The sequence below is a fragment of the Euleptes europaea genome, chromosome 6 (assembly GCF_029931775.1).
Source record: "Euleptes europaea isolate rEulEur1 chromosome 6, rEulEur1.hap1, whole genome shotgun sequence".
NCBI lineage: Eukaryota > Metazoa > Chordata > Lepidosauria > Squamata > Sphaerodactylidae > Euleptes > Euleptes europaea.
In genome coordinates this window covers 11,796,590-11,819,263 of record NC_079317.1, presented here as the reverse complement: position 1 = coordinate 11,819,263, position 22,674 = coordinate 11,796,590, and the positions used below count along the sequence as shown (strand labels likewise).

The window sequence follows — 22,674 nt, the reverse complement described above, 5'->3', positions numbered from 1 at the left end:
GGAGGTTGAGGGGGAACATGATCACTCTCTTTAAGTATTTGAAGGGCTGTTACTTAGAGGAGAGCAGGGAGCTGTTCCTGTTGGCAGCAGAGGACAGGTCTTGCAATAATGGGTTTAAATTGCGGGCAGAAAGGAACCAGCTAGATATTAGGGGAAATGTTTTACAATAAGAGTTTTCAACAGTGAAATCAGCTAGCTAGGGAGGTGGTGAGCTCTTCCTCACTGGCAGTCTTTAAGCAGAGGCTGGACAAACACATGTCAGGGATGCTCTTGGCTGATCCCGCATTAAGTAGGGGGTTGGACTAGATGGCCTCTATGGACCCTTCCAACTCTACGATTCATCCCTGCAGATTAACCAATGCACAATTTCCTCTTTCACTTTTCTGTTTTACTCCATGGCCGTTCCACAGCAACAGGATGCTGGGAGAGCCCTATAACAGGCTGGCTACTGGAGTAATGCTTCCCTACTGTGTTACTAGCTTAATACTAAATCACAGAATTAAGCATGCAGCACAACAATAGTTTTTTCCCAGTGGAATCCTATTTCACAGCACCCGCACACACACACACACACACCAACAATCTGGCTGTCGTCGCCAGCACTTGTTTTCATTGTGGGAAGATTGGGATCAGACTGCTTTTCAAAGAACCGTTATTGGCGCAATCAAAAAGGCTGTTATGTAATGAATCTGGGCCGCAAAGCATCACAGACGGGCACTGTACCACGTCCCTGGGGGGGGAGTGTGAAAAAACAGAGCTGCCAAAACAGCATACAGATTAGAACTGGCCCAGGAGGAGGAAGAAGAGACAAGAAATGTTCCCTTCCATTACCAGGGTTGCTAGGGTTGCCAACTTCCAGGTACTAGCTGGAGATCTCCTGCTATTACAACTGATCCAATAGAGACTATTACAACTGATCCAATAGATCTATTGGACTGATCCAATAGAGATGAGTCCACCCAGAGAAAATGGCTGTTTTGGCAATTGGACTGTATGGCATTGAAGCCCCTCCCCTCTCCAAACTTCAATGGGGAATAATGCCATACAATCCACCTTCCAAAGTGGCCATTTTCTTTTGGTGAACTGATCTCCTGTATCAACTGTAATAGTGGAAGATCTCCAGCTACCACCTACAGGGAGGTCTCTAACATCCAGTCAAAGCAGGGGTTAGGCTTTATCTCAACACCTTTTCTGCTGGGATCCATAAAATAAAAAACACGGACATCACCGTTGTCACTTCTTCGTAAAATCCCCAAGTGACACAGGAAATTGCCAGAAACTCTACTGTGTTATCATAGAGTCTTTGCTAGGGTTGCCAGCTCCAGGTTGGGAAATACCTGGAGATTTTGGGGGTGGAGCCTGAGGGAGGGGTTTGGGGAGGGGAGGGACTTCTATGGCATAGAGTCCAATTGCCAAAGCGGTCATTTTCTCCAGGGGAACTGATCTCTCTCGGCTGGAGATCAGTTGTAATAGCAGGAGATCTCCAGCTAGTACCTGGAGGTTGGCAACCATAGGCTTCACCTGGAACCCCTAGAAAGATCCCATTAAAAAAAGCTACAGTTTGCCTTTATTTTTATACTGTTCTAGAGATTGAGAAGGGAAACATCAATCCCCCGAGGAGGTGCATCTGAAATTACTTTCCCTTTCCTCCAGCATTTTCTAAACATAGCCGGACAGTTTAAGGCAAGCTTCGAAGAACAATTCAAAAAGAAATGTACGGGGAACAGAAAGGATTTAAAAAGTGGGAAGAAGAAGAACAGAACCCAGAGGAAGACTTTAGAGATTAGAACTGTATATAAGCACAAAAATGTCTTCTACAAAGCTTTAAACCTCCGAAATATCCCCCCCTCAATACGACAAAGCTTCTTGGCAGCTTAGCAAATGCTATGAAATTGGTTAAAGTCATTAACAAAAACGCATCAGAGGCTGCTGTGCCATGCAATTTTTTTTTAAGTGTTTGCCTCAGGGGTTTTCAAACCTCATACAGTCAGTCATACGAAAGCCAGGCCTGTAGACCCCTTGTCCCATTGGCACGTGAAAGGTCCTTCCCCCTGCCAACCAAGCAGGGGAGCTTTTGTGAAAAGAGTTGTGGTGTTTTGAAGACAATGGGTTCTTTGTCCACTGGAAAGCCAAACTTTTACCCGGGAGAAGATCTCTCAACTCTGAAGACATTTTAAGAGCTTCACAGCTTCCTGTGGCTCCTCAGATTAATATTTTCAGCAATGTCACAGTGTACATGGCTTACCTGTCCCCATTTTATTCCCAAAACAACCCTAGAGAGCCAGCATGATGTAGTGGTTAAGAGCAGTGGACTCTAATCTGGTGAACTGGGTTGGTTTCCCCACTCCTCCACATGAAGCCAGCTGGGTGACCTTGGGCCAGTCACAGCTCTCTTAGAACTCTCCCAGCCCCACCTACCTCACAGGGTGTCTGTTGTGGGGAGGGGGAAGGAAGGTGATTGTAAGCCAGTTTGATACTTCCTTAAATGGTAGAGAAAATCAGGGTATAAATACCAACTCTTCTTCTTCTATGAGGTAGTTTAGGTTATTAGCTAGAGTTGCCAAGTCCGAGTTGGAAAATTCCTGGAGATTTTGGGGGTGGAGCCTGGAGAGGGGTAAGGTTTGGGGAGGGGAGGGACATCAGCATAGTGTAAAGCCACAGAAATATCCAGGCCCCACCTGGAGGTTGGCAACCCTAACAGAAAGAAACCAAAAGAGCCACACGGCAACACATATGCCCCCAAATCACACTCATATAGTAATGTATCTGTGCTAAGAACCTTTTTAAAATCACCAGAGTACCTCAGAACATGTAAGTGTGGGTATATCTGGCTTGGGGAGGCAAAAAGCCCTGGACTGCCTCTGCTGTCCTCTCTAAGAGCAGGGGCTGTGGCTCAGTGGTAGAGCGTCTGCTCGGCATGCAGAAGGTCCCAGGTTCAATCCCCGGCATCTCCAGTTAAAGGGTCCGGCAGTAGGTGATGTGAAAGACCTCTGCCTGAGACCCTGGAGAGCTGCTGCCAGTCTGAGCAGGCAATACTGACTTTGATGGACCAATCGTCTGATTCTGTATAAGGCAGCTTCATGTGTGTTCAAGAGCATCTGTCTAAGGTCTGTTTCTTTGGCCTGAGTGACAAAGATATTTGTATTGCTGCTTTGCAGCCTCCATACTGGGTAGGGTTGCCAGATACCAATTAAGGGGGCTGCCTGCCGCCCCTCAGCTGGCTGGCGGGTGGAAGCAGGCCGGCTGAAGGGGAGGGCAGTTAAAATCACTTCCAGGGTAAACCTGGAAATGACGGGGACGCTCTAGCACATTCCCCCAAAAACTCCACGGAAACCATAGAATGTTTGGAGGAATGTGCTAGAGCGTGCCTGTCACTTGTGGGTTTATCCCAGAAGTGATGCTACTGTGCCAATCACCCCCCCCCCCAGTCCCACCACAATGAATAGGGTTGCGTCCTGCTATTACCACTAGGGTTGCCAGGTGCGCACTGGTGGTGGGCAAACCCCCGGCAATTTACCCCTCTGCCCGCCGACCACCTGAGGGTCACCGGGCAAACGTGCACGTGCACATACAGCGCGCGTCACTTTCGGTTTAGAACCAGAAGTTCCGCCTCGCGAGGGGCCTTTACCTCTTAGTTTGAGTGGTAAGGGGCCGCTTTACCACTCAAACTAAGAGGTAAAGGCCCTTTGTGAACTCTATCAGCTGGAGATTAGTTGTAATAGCAGGAGATCTCCAGCTAGTACCTGGAGGTTGGCAACCCTACTGGCAACCCTAACAATGAAGCTCCTGCCAGTGGCAAGGGTGGACCTGGTAACCCTAATCCTGGGGCTCTGGGCCCTTTCCCCCCCCCCTAGGGTTGCCAGGTCCCTCTTCTCCACTGGTGGGAGGTTTTTGGGGCGGAGCCTGAGGAGGGCAGGGTTTGGGGAGGGACTTCAATGCCATAGTCCAATTGCCAAAGCGGCCCTTTTCTCCAGGTGAACTGATCTCTATCGGCTGGAGATCAGTTGTAATAGCAGGAGATCTATAGCTAGTACCTGGAGGTTAGCAATCAAACATCAACACCTCTGCACCATTACCTAAGGTTAGAAAATTAGTACAGAAACAGGCTGATAACAATATGTAATGACAAAAGTATATTGAATGTAACAATGTGCTACCAAGCCAATTGCATATATACAACAACAAAATTCATGGAAACTGTAAATTTGTCTGTGCAACCTTGTTTCAATGGATATCCTGATGTTGGAATAGATAAGCTAAAAAATACACACGGTTGCTATTTTGTCCCTAAAAGGGTGATGCTTAAAAGTCTATGAGAATTTTGAAGCTACAGAAGCTTATATTGAAATTAGTACATTTTGAAATCAATATATGTAAATATATCTATATTTATATTGTTTAAGTCACTTGAGAGAACATTTATAAGAGATTGTTTATTATAATATATACATATTTGTACAGAAACGGGACTGAGGAAGAATTGAAACGATCGTATCCCTTTCTACCCTTCTTCACTTGAAGACATCGACCTCGGATTGATTGTTACTGAACCAGGACTGAGAAATACTTCGTTGTACAGGTACAATTGGCTTGTTAGCACATTGTTATACACCCAGAACTGGGAAATACTTTGTTGTATATATGCGATTGGCTTGGTAGCACATTGTTACATTCAATATACTTTTGTCAGTACCTGGAGGTTGACAACCCTACCCCCCACTGACTCTGCAGGTGAAGAGTTGGGCTGCTCAGCTACCAATTACAGAAAGCTCCGATCATCAAAACACTTATTTTGCGAGCATTGGCTCAAAGCAATGTAATTAATCTAGCTTTCATGGGGGTGATTGCTTCCTCCCTCCTTTTAAACATTCGACTGGGTAATGAGCACAAAAGAGACTGTAAAAAAGAGGAGAGCAGACGCCATTATGCCTTGGCTCTAAATGCCACTGTGGCTGATGCGGTTTGGTGAACCTTTGGAGAGCCCGGGGTCAGCAAACCGGGTCTAATCAGTTTTCAGTTAACAAAACAGGGAACGTTAACACCAGTGCCCAGAGGAGGAAGACATGTTCAGCGGAACAGTAACAATGCTCCTCATTAAACAAGCGCGAACCCGTGCACACGCAGAAATGGCAACCGGAGCGAGGATAGGAATTAAATGACACGTCTGTTTGGTTGGCATGCTCGAAAATGAGCAGAAGGTCTACCGAGTAAGAAGCGGGGGGGGGGAGGGGGAAGGGGGTTAAAATCTTTTTAGCAGGAACAAGTGAAGCAGGCCATACAGCAAAAGTGAATGCAACTGGTAAGCCAAATGACTGCATTGGTGTAGCCCATTTCATAGGGTTGCCAACCTCCAGGTACTAGCTGGAGATCTCCTGCTATTACAACTTATCTCCAGCCAGTAGAGATCAGTTCACCTGGAGAAAATGGCTGCTTTGGCAATTGGACTCTATGGCATTGAAGTCCCTCCCCTCCCCAAACCCCACCCACCTCAGGCTTTGCCCCAAAAAACTCCCACTGGTGGCGAAGAGGGACCTGGCAACCCTACTATTTCATTAGCCTTGCCAACCTCCAGTTGCCACCTGGAGATCTCCTGCTATTACAGCTGATCTCCAGACAACCAAGATCAGTTCCCCTGGAGAAAATGGCTGCTTTGGAGGGCGGGCTCTATGTCATTACACCTGATGAGGTCTCGCCCCTCCCCAGGTTCCACCCCCAAAATCTCCAGGTATTTCCCAACCCAGAGCAGGCAACCCTATTAGGGGATTGGGGGAAATTCCTAGAGCATCACTATATAGAGGCCTTTTTGTCTTCCATTCTTCAATTCTGGGCGGGCAGGATTCCCCAACCCGGGCAGGCAAATGGAAGGCCTACGTCAAAACCTTCTCAGCACTGGAAGCTTGCTGGGGATGATTTTGAGCCAGTCACACATTCTCAGCCTAACCTACCTCACAAAGTTGTTGTGAGGATAAAATGACATAATATGCTTTGTGTTCCCCATTGTATAAATGAAGTTTAAAAAAATCTTTACAACAGCCTTCTATAGGGTTGCCAGGTCCCTCTTCACCACAAGTGGGAGGTTTTTGGGGCGGAGCTTGAGAAGGGCGGGCTTTGGGGAGGGGAGGGACTTCAATGCCATAGAGTCAGATTGCCAAAGCAGCCATTTTCTCCAGATGAACTGATCTCTATCAGCTGGGTATCAGTTTTAACAGAAGGAGATCTCCAGCTACTACCTGGAGGTTGGCAACCCTAGCCTTGTAAAGTAGACCAACATTTTTATCTCATACTGTAGATGAAGGGGAAACACTAAGAAATGGTGGGTTGCCAGACGCCAACTTAGAAGTTCACAGCTAGAGTGAGATTTTTAACCAGCAACTTACATCGGCATCTACCTTACGTTGACTCAGACCATTGGTCCCCACCAGTTCGGTTTTCCTTTCCTTGAAATGCATAAATAAAGAATCTTAAAAAAAAACACAACAGATGGTGGATCTGTTCAACCAAATGTGCTGATACACCCCCAAAACATACCCCTCATAAACTTACAGCCCGCCTCCAGGGCTTGAGGGAACTGGCTGGTGGTTTTTGCACCATCCACAAATGCTTTTCATATGGCTAAACTTTTTTTATAGCTTCCCTTTCTGCAATGAGGCATAACGAAAGGAACTCGAGGAAAGCTGGACACGGCTCCCCTCTGCCTGTGAATTTATGCCAGGACCGGATCTAGGGGTTGAGGGGGACAGGTGCCTTGGGTGGTGGGCAGAGAGGGGGCAGCAGAAGGAGGTGAGGGAGACCTCAAAAATGTAGATCCAGCCCTGCTTTATGCACCTTTGGAACAAAGGTAAGCTTGTATGACCATTCGCTTCCTCATTTCCTAAGCCTCACTCAAGCCCAAGAGTAATTTTTAAAAAAGACCCAGGGAGAGAATATGTATGTGGGCTTATGTTTTGGCACTGGGCAAGAGTGCTAGCTAGGGTTGCCAACTGCCAGGTAGTAGCAGGAGATCTCCTGCTTATTCAACTGATCTCCAGTCGATAGAGATCAGATCACCTGGAGAAAAATGGCCATTTTGTCAATTTAACTCTATGGCATTGAAGTCCCTCCCCTCCCCAAACCCCACCCTCCTCAGGCTTCGCCCCCAAAATCTCCCGCCAGTGGCGAAGAGGGCCCTGGCAACCCTAGTGCTAGCTTAATTGAAAAGGTTGGCTGAATGAATGCTGTTTGCCATTCTCTGCCTAATGACCTATTTTAAGAGAGGCAACTTATTAATTTTTCACTCGCTGTCAAGTGTGTTTTGATTAAAGCTCAAACATTGGAGTGTTTGACTGTATCCAAGCAGTGCAATAAACATTCTTCAGACCACTTCAGAGATCTTAGGGGAAAGTGGCTTGTGCTAGAAGTGGGATCACTTTCTAGCTTTAGCAGTGGAGTTGAACTCTGGACGAGTGGTCCTTCCAAGCTCACTTTCTCCAAGTTCATGTCGACCATTCGGTGGGCTGCTTTGGGATACAATTAGTCACAACAGGCCCAATCTGGGAATGTAACAATTCACCACAAGATATCGAGCGGGGCAGTTTGAAGTGTGTTGGTGGGGGGTTGCCAACTCCAGGTTAGGAAACTCCCTGAGGAAGGGTTCCAAAATTTTGGAACCAAATTTTTGGTAACAGAGCAGTTCCTCAGCGGAACAGGCTTCCTCGGAAGGTGGTAAGCTCTCCTTCCCTGGAGGTTTTTAAGAAGAAGTTAGATGGCCATCTGTCAGCAATGCTGATTCTATGACCTTAGGCAGCTCATGAGAGGGAGGGCATCTTGGCCATCTTCTGGGCATGGAGTAGGGATCACTGGGGGTTTGGGGGGGAGGTAGTTGTGAATTTCTTGCATTGTGCAGGGGGTTGGACAAGATGACCCTGGTGGTCCCTTCCAACTCTATGATTCCATGATTCTGTGACCAAAAACGCCCTTGGTCAGGTTGCTGCCCATCTGTCCCCAGACAACAGACAAAGACAGCTACACAGCAGAGTGCTGCACCGGCACATAGCTCTGGCATCCTCAGCTGCCTTGTCAAGGCCATAGAGACCACCCAAAGCCCTTGGCATTCCCTACCAGAGCCATTTCTCCAGTGGGTAGCAGTACCCCCAGAGACACAAACCAGGGGCACCCTATAACACGTCTGGGTACTGACTTTTGCAGGTGCCCTGTTTGTTGGCTGGGTTGTAACAGAGCCCAGCCAAGGAATTGAATGAGCTCTGCTGGAATAAGCTGGGGCAGAAAGAAGAGCATCTAACTAAGCAGTGGAGGACCTAAGACTTGTGTGGGACCTCCAAGTCCCACCTGTCCTGACTTTGATAAGGCTGTGGAGTAGCATACCTGTATTGCACCAGGGCTTGGAAGGACCTCTCCTCCAGAGTTCAACTCCAATGCTAAAACTCAAAAGTGATCCCACTTCTTGCACAAGAATCATAGAATCGTAGAATCATAGAGTTGGGAGGAACCACCAGGGTCATCTAGTCCAACCCCCTGCACAATGCAGAAAATTCACAACTACTTCACACACACACCTCCAGTGATCCCTACTCCATACCCAGAAGATGGATGGGTCATGAAACTCAGTTGGCTCCAGGTGTGTATCAGCCTTCCTTATGACCTGCAGCCAAACTGGAACAATTCACAGGGTCATGTTCTCCATTGACAAATATGTAGAACTGTGAAGTACACATGAACACATGAAACTGCCTTGTACTGAATCAGACCATTGGTCCATCAAGGTCAGTATTGTCTACTCAGACTGATAGCGGCTCTCCACGGTCTCGAGTAGAGAGGCTTTTCACATTACTTTTAACTGGAGATGCCAGTTTAGACCTGGAACTTTTTACATGCAAAGCAGAGGTTCTTCCACTAAGCCACAGCCCCTTCTCCAAGAAGATACACAAGGACACATGAAGCTACCTTATACTGACTCAGATCCTTGGTCCATCAAGGTCAATATCGTCTTCTCAGACTGGCAGCTGCTCTCCAGGGTCTCAGACACAGGGCTTTCACAAGACCTACTGCCAGAACCTTTAAATGGAGATGCCAGGGATTGAATCTGGGATCTTCTGATTGCCAAGCAGATGCTCTATCACTAAGCACCTGTTTAGAGAACATAAGAAAGGCCATGCTGGCTCAGACCAAGGTCCATCAAGTCCAGCAGTCTGTGCACACAGTGGCCAACCAGGTGCCTCTAGGAAGCTCACAAGCAATACAACTGCAGCAGAACGTGGGGTCATCTGCTGAAGCCGGAGAGTGAGAGATTCAAAACAGATAAAAGGAAGTATCCTTATGACCTGCAGCTAAACTAATAGAAAAGCGATTCCACCTAAACATTAGGAAGAACTTTCTGAAGGTGAGGGCTGTTCGATGGTGGAATGTGCTGCCTGGGAGGGTGGTGGAGTCCCCGTCTTTGGAGGTCTTTAAGCAGAGGCTAGATGGCCATTATGACGCACCCCCCTTTCAACCACTTCACTGTCCCACTCACTCAGCCTGGCCATATATGCTGAGGGGAAACAGTTGGCCTGAGTATATCTATGAGATTATTTCTTTCTCCTCCAGTCCCACACTCCAGTCCCACACATTTACCTCAGTGAGAAATAGGAGACAAGAGGCTTTTCAACTTAAACAGACAAAACAGGGAAGTTTATTAAAGAGAACTTACAGAGATTGGTGTTTAAGAAAAGGCAGAAATTTGGAGGGAAAACTCAAGTCAGATTTATATACACAAGATTGCCTCAGAGAAATAGCTTAGCTGTTTCCTTCACTCAAGTTCCTTCAGTTCTCAGTTTCCAGCTTAGTTCTACCTCTCAGAACTATTATTCAGACATTCAGACCCTCAATCTGTCATTCAGCTCCAGACTGTCATCTCTGTCCCCAGCCCAGCTCTCTCTGACTACCCCACCTTAGTGGCTGTAATCCTCCACACCTTCCTGCTACTGGAATAGCTCTACCTCAGAGACTAATCCCCCTTGTGACCTGAGAACGGGCCCTCTCTAACCCAATTCTCGCTCCTGTCACTACCACAGGTTATGTGTGTGTCAATAGCTTTGGCTTTCACGGAACCCCTCAGGTTCACAGAGTACAATCTCGCTTCTTCTTCGCCTCTTCACCCAGCTCTGGATCTATCACAGCCTTCTCTGGCAGGTCCCAAGCTTCGAAAAATCTCAGCCCTCCTATCCAGGCTGGGTCCCCAAGCTTCGAATGCTTTCTGTCCCTCAGAGCTCAGAGTGTCAGCTCTCTGGCTCCGGCCACTCTTCATCTGTCAGCTCTTGCTGCTGGTTAACCCCTTGTCCATCACAGCCATCTGTCAGGAGTGCTTTGATTGTGGGTTCCTGCATGGCGGGGGAAGGGTTGGGGTCATTGGGGGTGTGGGGGGAGGTAGTTGTTAATTCCCAGCATTGTGCAGGGGGTTGGACTAGATGACCCTGGTGGTCCCTTCCAGCTCTATGATTCTATGATTCTATTCCTTCACACAACACATAGTTAAATTCTGGATCTTCCAGCCCCAGGTTGTGGTGATGGCTGCCATCTTGGAAGGCTTTAAGAGGGGAGTGGACATGTTCATGGAGGAGAAAAATGGATACTAGCCATGATGCATCCCTGTTCTCTACAGTATCTGAGGAGCATGCCTATTATATTAGGTGCTGTGGAACGCAGGCAGGATGGCGCTGCTACAGTCGTCATGTTTGTGGGCTTCCCGGAGGCACCTGGTTGGCCACTGTGTGAACGGACTGCTGGACTTGATGGAGCTTGGTCTGATCCAGCAGGGCCTTTCTTATGTTCTTATTTTCCCCATGGTCAGAGCTTCAGGCCTATTCTTAGTTCTCTCAGTGATTCTGTAGAATGCATACATCAGAATTGTTCATGATGGCATTTTTATAAAGGGAATAGGGATGCAGTTATTTTCTGTGAAACTAGGTAGTTTTTGATGGCATTGCTCATTGCATGCATTACACTGTTTCGCTGCACTGTTATTCAGTTTTGTCAACCTGCCCCAGCACCTGAGATACTTAAACTGGAAATGCCAGGAACTGAACCTGGCGTCTTCTAGATGCAAAGCATGTGCTCGACTGCCACGGAGCCACAGTTTCTCCCTTTCCATCGTTCAAGCCAAACATTTCACCCACTCCACAACAGCTCTTTTTCCCATGTTCAGACACACACACACACACACACACACACAAACAAACTATTTTACGACATGCCCTTATCAAGCTATCGGTGCTGGCGAGTTATTTTTAAACCCTCCCGTTCCCACACAATAGAGTTTCCCGTTGCCATAGGAACCTGCTGCCAAGGTTTAAATATAGAAGCCCAGTGCCAGCAGGCATGGGGGATTCTTCCCTGTTCTGCTCACTGTTTGGATTGTACAGAATGGAATTAATCTTCTCCGAGCTGAGCACCTTTTCCCATCTGCAATCTAGCATATGAGGCTGGGGTGAATAATGTTGTCACAGGGACCCATTGGCCATTAATGCCTGGGAGGTTTTGCCTTGGATTTGCCACTCTCTGGATGCACATTCCCCCCCCCCATCTGAATTCTCAAAACTCAAAAATAAGTCCCCATGCAGAGTTTAGAGAATTCAGATGGGGGGGAAATGTGCATCTAGAGAGCGTAGGTGGTGGCTGGAGATCTCCCACTATTACAGCTGATCTTCAGGCGGCAGAAATCAGTTCCTCTGGAGAAAATGGCCGCATAGGCAATTGGACTCTGTGGCATTTAAGTCCCTCCCCTTTCCAAACCCCACCCTCCTCAGCCCCCGTCCCAAAAATCTCCAGGTATTTCCTCATCTGGAGCTGGAAACCCTAGTAGCAGCCCTGGACTTCTTTGGTGACCTCCCATCCAAGTCCTAACTATAGCTGAATCTGCTTAGCTTCCAAGATCCAACGAGATCGGGCTAGCCTGGGCCATTACAGATGGACATATGTTCTTTTCATCACATCTGCAGAGGGGTGGGTTACAAGTGGATGCTGTGAATTTTGTAGCTTGTGTTCTAAAAGTTCAGGATACAGGGCAGTTAAAGAACCACCTGCTCCCATCCAAACCTGGCCACCAGCCGAAGTCATCCTCGAGGGCCCTGCTGTGCGTACCCCTCTCTTTTGAAATTAATACCTTGGCCATGGAAAACAGAGGTTTTGTGACCTGGCTCTGAATTTTCCTTATTACTTCCATTCGCTGAACCTTTTAAGTTTCCAACACCGGGTCATAGCCTTTCTTTCCCCCTGCTCTTTTGTGATGTTTTTCCCAGGCCTGACCTTTGCATTTGAACATCTTTGCCTGAACCCTGCCGAGGCTTTCTTAATGATTCCTTGCGGCAGCATGTTGGTTTCACTGCTGTGGTCTAAATTATTGATTTGATTGACGTTTTGGCCTCCTGTCAATATTCCTGACTGCTGCTGTTTTTAAGATCTATCGGTGCTATTTAAAGTTAATGGAATTCTTTTTTTTTTTTTTTAAGAATCATGTTTGAATGGACGGGAACTTGTACGCCACTGCTGGTTATACGTTTTTTTCCCAAAGAAATAAACATTCTCCAAGTTCCACTCTGAAAGCATTTGATGCATTTGTTGTCTTTTTTTAAAAAATAAATAAATAGGGGAATACTGGAAAAATAATAAACAAATATGATATTGGATGCGGAGAATGTTTTTTTGAGCATACCAAGCATGAATGGAGTTATGCTTGTAGAAATGAACTTTCCTCCCCCCCTTCCTTTTGATGCAGTGTGCTGTACACCCTGAAATGATGCTCCTGCAACCCACTGCGCACCCCAAAATCTTGCTTGTGGAAGAAAGGGGGCCATCATAAACAGCGAAGTGTGTGTGTGTGGGGGGGGGGGTTTGCAATGGGAAGAAGAAGAGTTGGTTTTAATATGTCGACTTCCTCTACCACTTAAAAGAGACTCAAACCGGCATACGATCACCTTCCCCTCCCCACCAAAGACACCCTTTGAGGTAGGTGGGGCTGAGAGTGTGTGACTTGCCCAAGGTCACCCAGCTGGCTTCGTGTGTCGGAGTGGGGAAACAAATCTAGTTCACCAGATTATCCTCCACCACTCATGTGTAAGCGTGGGGAATCAAACCCAGTTCTCCAGATCAGACTCCACCGCTCCAAACCACCGCTCTTAACCACTACACCACGCTGGGAGTTATGAACTGGCAAAAATTGCCCCTTCCCCAGCAATGGAAGTGCTGTTGCATAAGTGCCATTACCCCAGCAGAAGGGCACTTTTGGATTCAACCCACTGATTCTCATACAGCACTGCTTAGTATATATTGGCAAGCAATTGCTAAAAGCAAAGCAAGCTACCAAACAGGAACCTTGTAAGGGCAAACAGACTTGTAGGGGCAAAGGGGTACTGTGTCGCGGGCTTTATACTGAACTTGGAGCTCTTCTGTAAGTTGATGCGACAGTCTAATGATTTTGGGACTGCTGCACATGGACCGACGACCTATCACATGGAATCATAGAATCATAAAGTTGGAAGGGACACCAGAGTCATCTAGTCCAACCCCCCACACAATGCTGGGAATTCCAAACTACCACCCCCTCTCACACCCCCAGTGACCCATGCTCCATGCTCAGAAGATGGCCAAGATGCCCTCCCTCTCATGAACTAAGGTCATAGAATCAGCATTGCTGACAGCTGGCCATCTAGCCTCTGCTTAAAAACCTCCAGGGAAGGAGCGCTTACCACCTCCTGAGGAAGCCTGTTCCACTGAGGAACCGCTCTAACTATTAGAAAATTCTTCCTAATGTCTAGACGGAAACTCTTTTGATTTAATTTCAACCCGTTGTTTCTGGTCCGACCTTCTGGAGCAACAGAAAACAACTCGGCACCATTCTCTATATGACAGGCCTTCAAGTACTTAAAGATAGTTATCATACCCCCTCTCAGTCTTCTCCTCTTCAGGCTAAACATTCCCAGCTCCTTCAACTATTCCTCATAGGACTAGTCTCCAGACCCCTCACCATCTTTGTTGGTCTCTAGACCCCTCACCATCACCACAATCTATTTGAGTGGGAACATCTGTTAGCTCCTCTGGTTGAATACTGTGCCTAACATGTACATGATGTTCTGACTCACTGTCTTTCTCCATTTGCTGTTCTCCCTCCCACTACTGCATCATACAACTGTATAATGATTGTTGGACTGCTGTGCACAGACTGACCTACCACCACAATCTATTTGATTGGGAACATCTGTTAGCTCCTCTGGTTGGATACTGTTCCTAACATGTACATGATGTTCTGACTCACTGTCTCTCTCCATTTGCCGTTTCACTATCTCCCTCCCCTTCCACTGCTACATCATGCAACTGTGAAAAGCAGAAGATGTAGACAGCAGCAGTTACATTTCTGAACACTTGGGAACATTAATAGTTGTCATTATTTTTGTCTCTTGAATATTTATAATACTGTCGATACTGAAAATTGCTTTTCCCACCAGTTATTCCTTTACTAATGTGGGAATGAACATCCCCGATAATACTAGCATTGATCACTTGGCATCGTTCTGCTTAATATACTAGGCCAGGGGTGTCAAACATAAGGCCTGAGGGCCGGATCTGGCCCCTTGAGAGCTCTTATCTGGCCCGCAAGCCAGATGAGGCAGCCTGCTCCCCACACTCTCGATCTGGGCTGGCGAGGCATGGCATGGCCCGACCAAGTGACATTTATGTTATATCTGGTCCTTGTAACATTTGAGTTTGACATCCCTGTATTAGGCAACGCACAAAGACTTGGATCATTTAGCAAATGGAACGTTCCCCGTGTACGCTCATACCTTCTCTGTGTCGATCCCTTTCGACATGGACCACGTGGAGACGATATAATCCATGACTCGCTCGCTAAGGCCTTTGGGGACTTGGTACAACTTTAAGAAATCCCTCACGTTGTTCAACATCTCATGGTAGCGGTTGGTGTTGGCATACATTTGTTGGAAAATGGTGGTGACATTTCCAAAAATAGTTGCATAAAGAAGAGCTGGAAGAGAACAGAAAGTCAGCGATCACATAAACTGGAAATGTCGTTCTCATTAGTTCAGCCGGCGCCTTGGGTTCGGCTGGCTGAATGTTCTGAATGTTCGTTCCAATAAAACGAATTAGGCACATGGAGGAGAGCGCAAGAAAGGTAATTGAACAGTGTGCCGTTGGCCCTCATTAGGGTGGCCAAAAGTGGGGAAAAATTAGGCACCCGCGTATAAGCCGAGGGTCGGCTTATAACTCCCCCCCCCCCCGCAGGCTTACCTGACCGGCTCCTGGCGGCGAAAAGCGGCGCGGGCCCGGTGGGGGCGGCTTTCCTGCAGCCGCTGGAGGCCGCCCCCAGGCCGCTCCGGGCGGCGGAAAGCGGCACGGGCCCGGCAGCCGCCCAGGCAGGCCCCGCTGGCCGCTCCCAGGCCGCTCCCAGGCGAGCGGGCCGGCGGCGGTGGCAGCGGCAGCGGCGGGGGGGAGCAGCGGCGGCGGCGGTGGCGGCGGCGGCGGCGGGGGGGCGGCGGCGGCGAGGCCTGCCTGCTCCCAGACAGGCCCCGCTGGCCGCTCCCAGGCGAGCGGGCCGGTGGCGGCGGCGGGGGGGGCGGCGGGGGGGGCGCCGGCAAGGCCTGCCTGCTCCCAGGCAGGCCTCGCTGGCCGCTCCCAGGCGAGCGGGTCGGTGGCGGCGGGGAGGGCGGCGGGCGGGGGCGGCGGCGAGGCCTGCCTGCTCCCAGGCAGGCCCCGCTGGCCGCTCCCAGGCAAGCGGGCCGGTGGGGGCGGGGGGGCGGGGGGGCGGCGGCGAGGCCTGCCTGCTCCCAATCAGGCCCCGCTGGCCGCTCCCAGGCGAGCGGGCCGGCGGCGGCGGGGGGGGGCGGCAGCAGCGGGGGGGCGGCGGGGGCGGCGGGGGCGGGGGCGGCGGCGAGGCCTGCCTGGGAGCAGGCAGGCCCTGCTGGCCGCTCCCAGGCCGCAGGAAGGCGAGCGGGGAGGCGGCGGGGGCGGCGGCGGGGGGGGGGGGGCGGGGGGGGAGGCGGGGTGTGTGGGGGGGCGGCCGCGAGGCCTGCCTGCTCCCAGGCAGGCCCCGCTGGTCGCTCCCAGGCCGCGGGAAGGCGAGCGGGCCGGCAGCGAAGGATGGCTGCAGTGGTAAGTTTCCCTCTTCCCTCCTCCCTCCTCCCTCCTCCCTCCTCCCCCCTCCCCTACCCTACCGTATTGACCCGCGTATAAGCCGAGTTGGCTTTTTTCAGCCCTTTTTTTGGGCTGAAAAACTCGGCTTATACGCGAGTATATACGGTAGGTGCTGTGGAACACAGACGGGATGGTGCTGCTGCAGTCGCCTTGTTTGTGGGCTTCGTAGAGGCTCCTGGTTGGCCACTGTGTGAACAGACTGCTGGACTTGATGGGCCTGGATCTGATCCAACATGGCTTTTCTGATGTTCTTATGTTCTTAACACTACACACTACATTACAAAACACCATACACACACCATTCCAAACCTTCTAATATGTGCCATATGACAAACCATTCTCTACAATAGTTAACCACTAACTTATTGATAGTATCTATACTAAAAATTGATCTGATATCCTTTGATTATACTATATTGTATCAATATTTTTTAATTAATGCATACCACACTTAAAACCTAGTCTACAGTTTTCTTTAAATGACCACTAATTAATCTAGGCAATATATTCAGCATATCTACGTTACAAATACTTATACCAGATGGCAATTCAGCATAATCATAAAACAAGTTACTTTCTTGAGGACTATATCCTGCTTATTATTAAACACCTTAAAATCTATGCAATACTATTCTTGGATAATCAATCAGTAATAGATACTTATTTGCTCTAATTATGCTCATACAAAATTACAGTTTTGCATAATCATAATAACATTCCCATTTCCTTTGCAGCTCTCCTAAAGGTCTTTTGTTCAACAAATGAATCAGCTTGGCCACTGCTGCATATTCTGCCATTTTCTCTCGCCATGAGCATAACCAATCTAATCCAGCATTTTATGTATGTCCTTGAGAGCATGAGAGGGGCCCAAAGGGAGCCTTTCAGCCCATTCCTGAGAATCAGGCCGAAAGTCGTTAGGAGGCGGCGTGACCTTGCCGCCGACGTAAATGCATGTAATCATGCGATTACACGTATTCATGCTGGCAGCGAGGCCAGTCCCACCAGTGGCCTAGCTCCGCGGGACTGCGCCTCCCCCCTCTGCCGGCACGGCCATGGCACCAGCAACAGCGTGTTTTCCCCACGTTTTCTGGATGCTGGCTAAACACGAATCCAGAAAGCACAGGCAAAATGTGCGGAGCGAGTGAGGCAACCTCTGACTGTTGAAAAATGCAAGCATAATCAAAGCAAAGCCCCAAAGCAGTAGGCAGGGGGACCACAAAGAAACAACCATGCATAAATGGCACATGGAAGATACTTCCAAGAAACCACGCATAGAACTGAAATTGTTGTGGCACATTATTTTCTTTCAAAGAGGGGAGAAAAATGTACTCTTCGCTATTTTTAAATTAGCGTTGCTTGGCAGCAGACAGTATCATGAAACATATTGCAGTGTGTTAAATTCTGTTTATTAACATACCGCCTACCAGTTATAAAAACTGCCCTATTTTTCCATCTCTCAATGTGGAACAATGTACACTCAGAAATGCAACATTAAACAAAAGCTCAGTAGAAAATTTGAGTTGCCTCTCCAACAAAATCCTGCACAAAGCACTTGTGGAAGTAACATTGGCCATTTATGCAGGGCTGTTACCTCGTGGTCACCCCGCCTAGTGCTTTGGGGCTTCCTTTTGATTATGCATGCCTTTTCCACCCATCGGAGGTCGGGTTGCACTCCCCGCATGTTTCCACGTATTTTGCCCACGTTTTCCAGATTCTGGCTAAAACAGCATTCGGAAAGCACGGGCAAAATGTGTGGAAATACGCGGGGAGTGCGAGGTGACCTCTGATGGTCAGGAAAGGCATGCATAATCAAAAGGAAGCCCCGAAGTAGTCGGTGGGGGTGACGGCGAGGGAAACAGCCCTACATAAATGGCCATTTAAACCAACAGGGATTTGCATCCCAGGATTGGGAGACAAAAGAGAGAATGAAGCCTTATTCAGTGCCCTACTCAGAAGTAAGTTGCGTGATGCACATTGATGCTTACTCCTGAGAAAAATTTTATGTACAATGGGAGTGGAAGAGTCCTTGTTGTCACACATTTTATTACATTGCGAATTTTATTTGGAACTTAGAAGATCCATAATTGAACCCTGGTTACAACGATTTGGCCTGTTACATAAATCTATAACTAAAGAGAGTTTAATCCCGCTATATTCTAAAGAGAGTTTAAATCCCACTATATCCTACGATGTAGCTAAATTTTGTTGGAAGGCCGTTACCAAAAGGAATGTTCAAAACAAAAAAGGTTATATTATTTGTGATGCATCAGATGATGAGTGATGGGTGATCCAAGGTATAATGTGTTTTTGTTTTGTTACTGGTATTTTAATAAGTTGATAAATGTATTTTAACTTGTCCTTTTTAGGATATCTTATTCTATTCTCTGCTTTTACTTAACAATATATATGTACCTGCACTGTTTTGTAATTCTCTGCTGGCCATTGGCTGTCGCAACAATAAACAAAACTACACACAGGCTGGTCATTATTTGAGGCATTTGGCCTTTGTAAATTGGCTGTGATCAAATATTTGATTTTTTTTCAAATCGCAACACAGGATCCTGAGAATCAAAGTTCTTAAAGTATTGGAGCACCTTTCCTAAGGGCAAGGTAGGGTTGCCAACCTCCAGGTACTAGCTGGATATCTCCTGCTATGACAACTGATCTCCAACCGATAGAGATCAGTTCACCTGGAGAAAATGGCCACTTTGGCAATTAGACTCTGTGACATTGAAGCCCCTCCTTTCCCCAACTCTGCCCTTTTCACGCTCTGCCCCCAAAACCTCCCACCGGTGGCGAAGAGGGACCTGACAACACAGTCAGAAGGGTGTTATTTGCTCTGGGAAGGGGTGAACATGCAAGCATTCAGGGCTCGTGCAGTCCCCTAATGGGGTGAATAATGCCTCCCTGGAGCAGTTTCAGGTTGGAAAAATATGGGGGGGGGGAGAATGAGCTCTTCCTCCTCTGCGGCCCTGATCCAAAATGGACCTCTGCAATGCTTCCAAATTGAGTTCACACAGGACCTGGACGGTCCAGGCCAGCCCGATCTCGTCAGATTTTGGAAGCTAAGCAGGAACATCCCTGGTTGGTATTTGGATAGGAGACCCCCAAGGAAGTCCAGGTTCGCTATGCAGGGCAGGCAATGGCAAACCAGCTTTGTCTGTCTCTTGCCTTGAAAACCCTGTGGGGTTGCCATATGTTGGCTGTGACTTGATGGCACTTTATACACACAGTGGTTGCAAAACGTGGTGGCCCCCCTACTGCTGGATCAGATGCATATTCCACCGACAGGACAGCTAGATCACGGTTGGTCATCATACGATGCCTTAGACTAGGGGTGTCAAACATATGGCCCGGGGGCTGGATCCAGCCCCTTGAGAGCTCTTATCTGGCCCGTGAGCCAGCCGAGGCAGATGCCCCCCTTCCCAATCTGGGCTGGCAAGTCCACTGTGGACTCACCAGCCAGGGCAAACCCCCCCCCTACAGTTGCTAGCGCCAGGTTGGGAAATACCTGGAGATTTTGAGGGTGGAGCCTGAGGAGGGCGGGGTTTGGGGAGGGGAGGGACTTCAATGCCCTTTTCTCCAGGCAAACTGATCTCTATTGGTTGTAATAGTGGGAGATCTGCAGCTACTACCTGGAGGTTGGCAATAGGGCTGTCAATTCGGTTCCATCCGACATGAAAAACAGCCAAATTTCCCCCGATTCGGCGGTTTCCAGTTTGGATAGAGCCGAAGTCAAAAAAAAGGCGGGGAAATGGCAAGCCGAACTCAGCAAGTTCAGGCGGATGCTGAATAAATTTGGGCAGATTCGGCGACCCTGAATCTGCATTCTCCCGTGGCCAATAGGTGGCAAAGCTGGGTCTTCTTTTGACCAATCAGTCATGGATGAGTGCGTGAGTCTGGCCCACTGCGTGGCCCGGGGAGGAGAGACTGTGTGTGTGTGTGAGAGAGAGAGAGCCCCGTGTGTGTGGGGGGGGTGCATGTGCATTGTCCTGGTTTGCTGCGTGACCCGGGGGGGGGGGAGAGAGAGGCCATGTATGCATGGGAGGTTTTGCTTTGGATTTGCTGTTCTCTAGATGCACATTTTCCCCATCCAAATTGTCAAAACTCAAAAATAAGCCCCCATGCAGAGTTTTGACAATCTGGACAAGGAAAATGTGCATCTAGAGAGCGGCAAATCCAAGGCAAAACCTCCCGGGCAGAAATGGCCAGAGAGTCTGTGTGTGTGAGTCTGTATTCCTTCCATTGCTGCTGCTCCTGTGCTGAACCTGTGCTGATCGTGAGAGATCCTGAGCGGAGCTGACCTGCTGCTGCTTGCTGGAATCAGTATGATTACTCCTCCTGACCCCTGCTTCTGCTAGAAGAGATCCACAGTTTGACCCATTTGGGGGCTTTATAACTTTTTTCCTGTGTGTGTGTGTGAGGGAGCAGATTCTGTGGGGGGGGGGAGCAAAGGGGGGTGGGTTTACCTGTTCTGCTGGATAGTGGGCTTGATTGCCTCTGTGTGGGACTGTGCTTTCTGCTGTTTTCACCGGTTGCCAACTTCGTGTGGAGTTAACTGTGGGTCAGTGAGTCTCTCTCTGGCTAGCTCCTATTGTTTCCAATGGGCTGTGCAGCCGTTCCTGTTGTTTCTAATGGGCTAGCCTTTCATTCGTTTTAGTACATCCCATGTCAGTGAGTCTCTTTCTGGCTGGCCCGTTCTTCTCCTTCGTTTGGAATTTGCATCTTCTGGTTGCAGGGAGGGCTGTTCTGCTGGGGGGGCTTGATCTCTGCAAGTGTGATTTGGGGAGGGGGTTACCTGTCCTGGGGAGGGGGCTGATCTCCTCTTTGAGAGTGTGATTGTTCCTGTGGAAGATTTGAATCCAGCAGAATGAAATCTATCAATCCTGAAGATGTGCAATTTGTGCAGGTCGCACTTATGCTAATAGCTTTACAAGATGAACTTTGGCTGTGTTGAAATGAAAATATATGTTACCCATGCTAGTTACGCTGTTTACTTACGCTTTGAGCGGGATGCACTTTCGGCGTAGTTACATCAGCTCTTAGAAGCCATGGACTGGCTTCTACTGTGTTGGGGGGGAGCCAAAGGGGGGGAACCTGTCCTGGTGGGGGGACGGCTTGATCTCCTCTTTGCGACTGTGATTGTTGCTGTTTTCACTGGTTGCCACCTTTGCCTGGAGGTCAGTGTGGGTCGGTGAGTCTCTCTCTGGCTGCCCCAGAAACAATGGGAGGTTTTGCCTTGGATTTGCCACTTTCTAGATGCACATTAAGGATTGCCTGCTCCCATTCATTCCAATGGGTGGATGGGGGGACCCCTTCCAGACCCCATAACTCAGGACCCCCTGACCCAATCTTCACCAAACTTGGGGGTTCTTGCAAGTAGGGTCCCTCCAAGCTACCCTGAAGGTTGGGGACCTCTACCTCCAAAAATACCCTCCCAGAGCTCGGAAAGCAGTGAATGTGTTTTAAATGCTTTATTCGGCCGAATTTATTCGGGAACGCTGAATTTCATGCCGAATTCCACGGATCCGAATAGGGGGGGGTTCAGACTTTGGCATTTCCCGAATAAAAACAGGCCGAATTTTGTCGAATCTGAATTTTACCAAAAAAAATTTCAACAGCCCTAGTTGGCAACCCTACTCCCTCCTGATCTTAACACCATAAGAATGTTATTGTTTTAAGCCTGTTTGTATTTTAAGTAAAACAAAATAAAGTTAAAAATAATATCATTAATTGGCTTTGCCTGTGTCTTCTATAAAGTTTGCATCTCTGGTACCTGGCATTAAATTTTATGGTATACGCATTTCCTGGCCCGACCAAGTGACATTTATGTCATATCCAGACCCGGTAAAAAATGAGTTCGACACCCCTGCCTTAGAGCATCTCTGATGTCCTGAATCTGACTAGTCTGGTTTTTGAGTACTTAAAAGTTTCCAGTGGATGTGACGGCCTTGCTCAGCATTTCTCAAAACACAGACGGTGGAGTTTTTCGGAGGTCACACCGTCCCTGTCTGAAGGAGCTAATCTTGCCTGCCGAAATTGTTTTATGCCATCCGAGTCACAACATCCCAGCATCTTGCTCTGCAAAGCTTTCTAAAAAAAAAAAAAAGTCATGAACTTTTAGCTTAAAAGAGCTTGAAACGATGCCAAAGAGTCTGCTGGACTTTTTTCTATGTCTGTTCTTTAAAACCTGCTGGTTATTTTGGGGGGGAAGAAGAAGAAGAAGAAGAAGAAGAAGAAGAAGAAGAAGAAGAAGAAGAAGAAGAAGAAGAAGAGTTGGTTTTTATATGCCGACTTTCTCTACCACTTAAGGGAGAATCAAACCGGCTCATGATCACCTTCATTTTGCCTCCCCACAACAGACACCCTGTGAGGTGGGTGGGGCTGAGAAAGTGTGACTTGCCCAAGGTCACCCAGCTGGCTTCATGTGTAGGAGTGGGGAAACAAACCCAGTTCACCAGATTAGCCTCCAGCCACTCATGTGGAGGAGTGGGGAAT

The 22,674-nt window shown here is 48.4% G+C and overlaps 1 protein-coding gene across 2 annotated transcripts in view; it reads right to left on the bottom strand.

The window, feature by feature from the left end:
* The window catches only part of KCNH5 (potassium voltage-gated channel subfamily H member 5), a 203,195-nt gene that overhangs the window by 47,965 nt on the left and 132,556 nt on the right, over positions 1–22,674 (bottom strand). For both annotated transcript variants that reach the window (XM_056851652.1, XM_056851653.1), the window contains one exon: positions 14,811–15,010. In XM_056851652.1, coding sequence (XP_056707630.1) covers positions 14,811–15,010 — 200 coding nt within the window. The remainder of the gene's footprint in view (positions 1–14,810; positions 15,011–22,674) is intronic.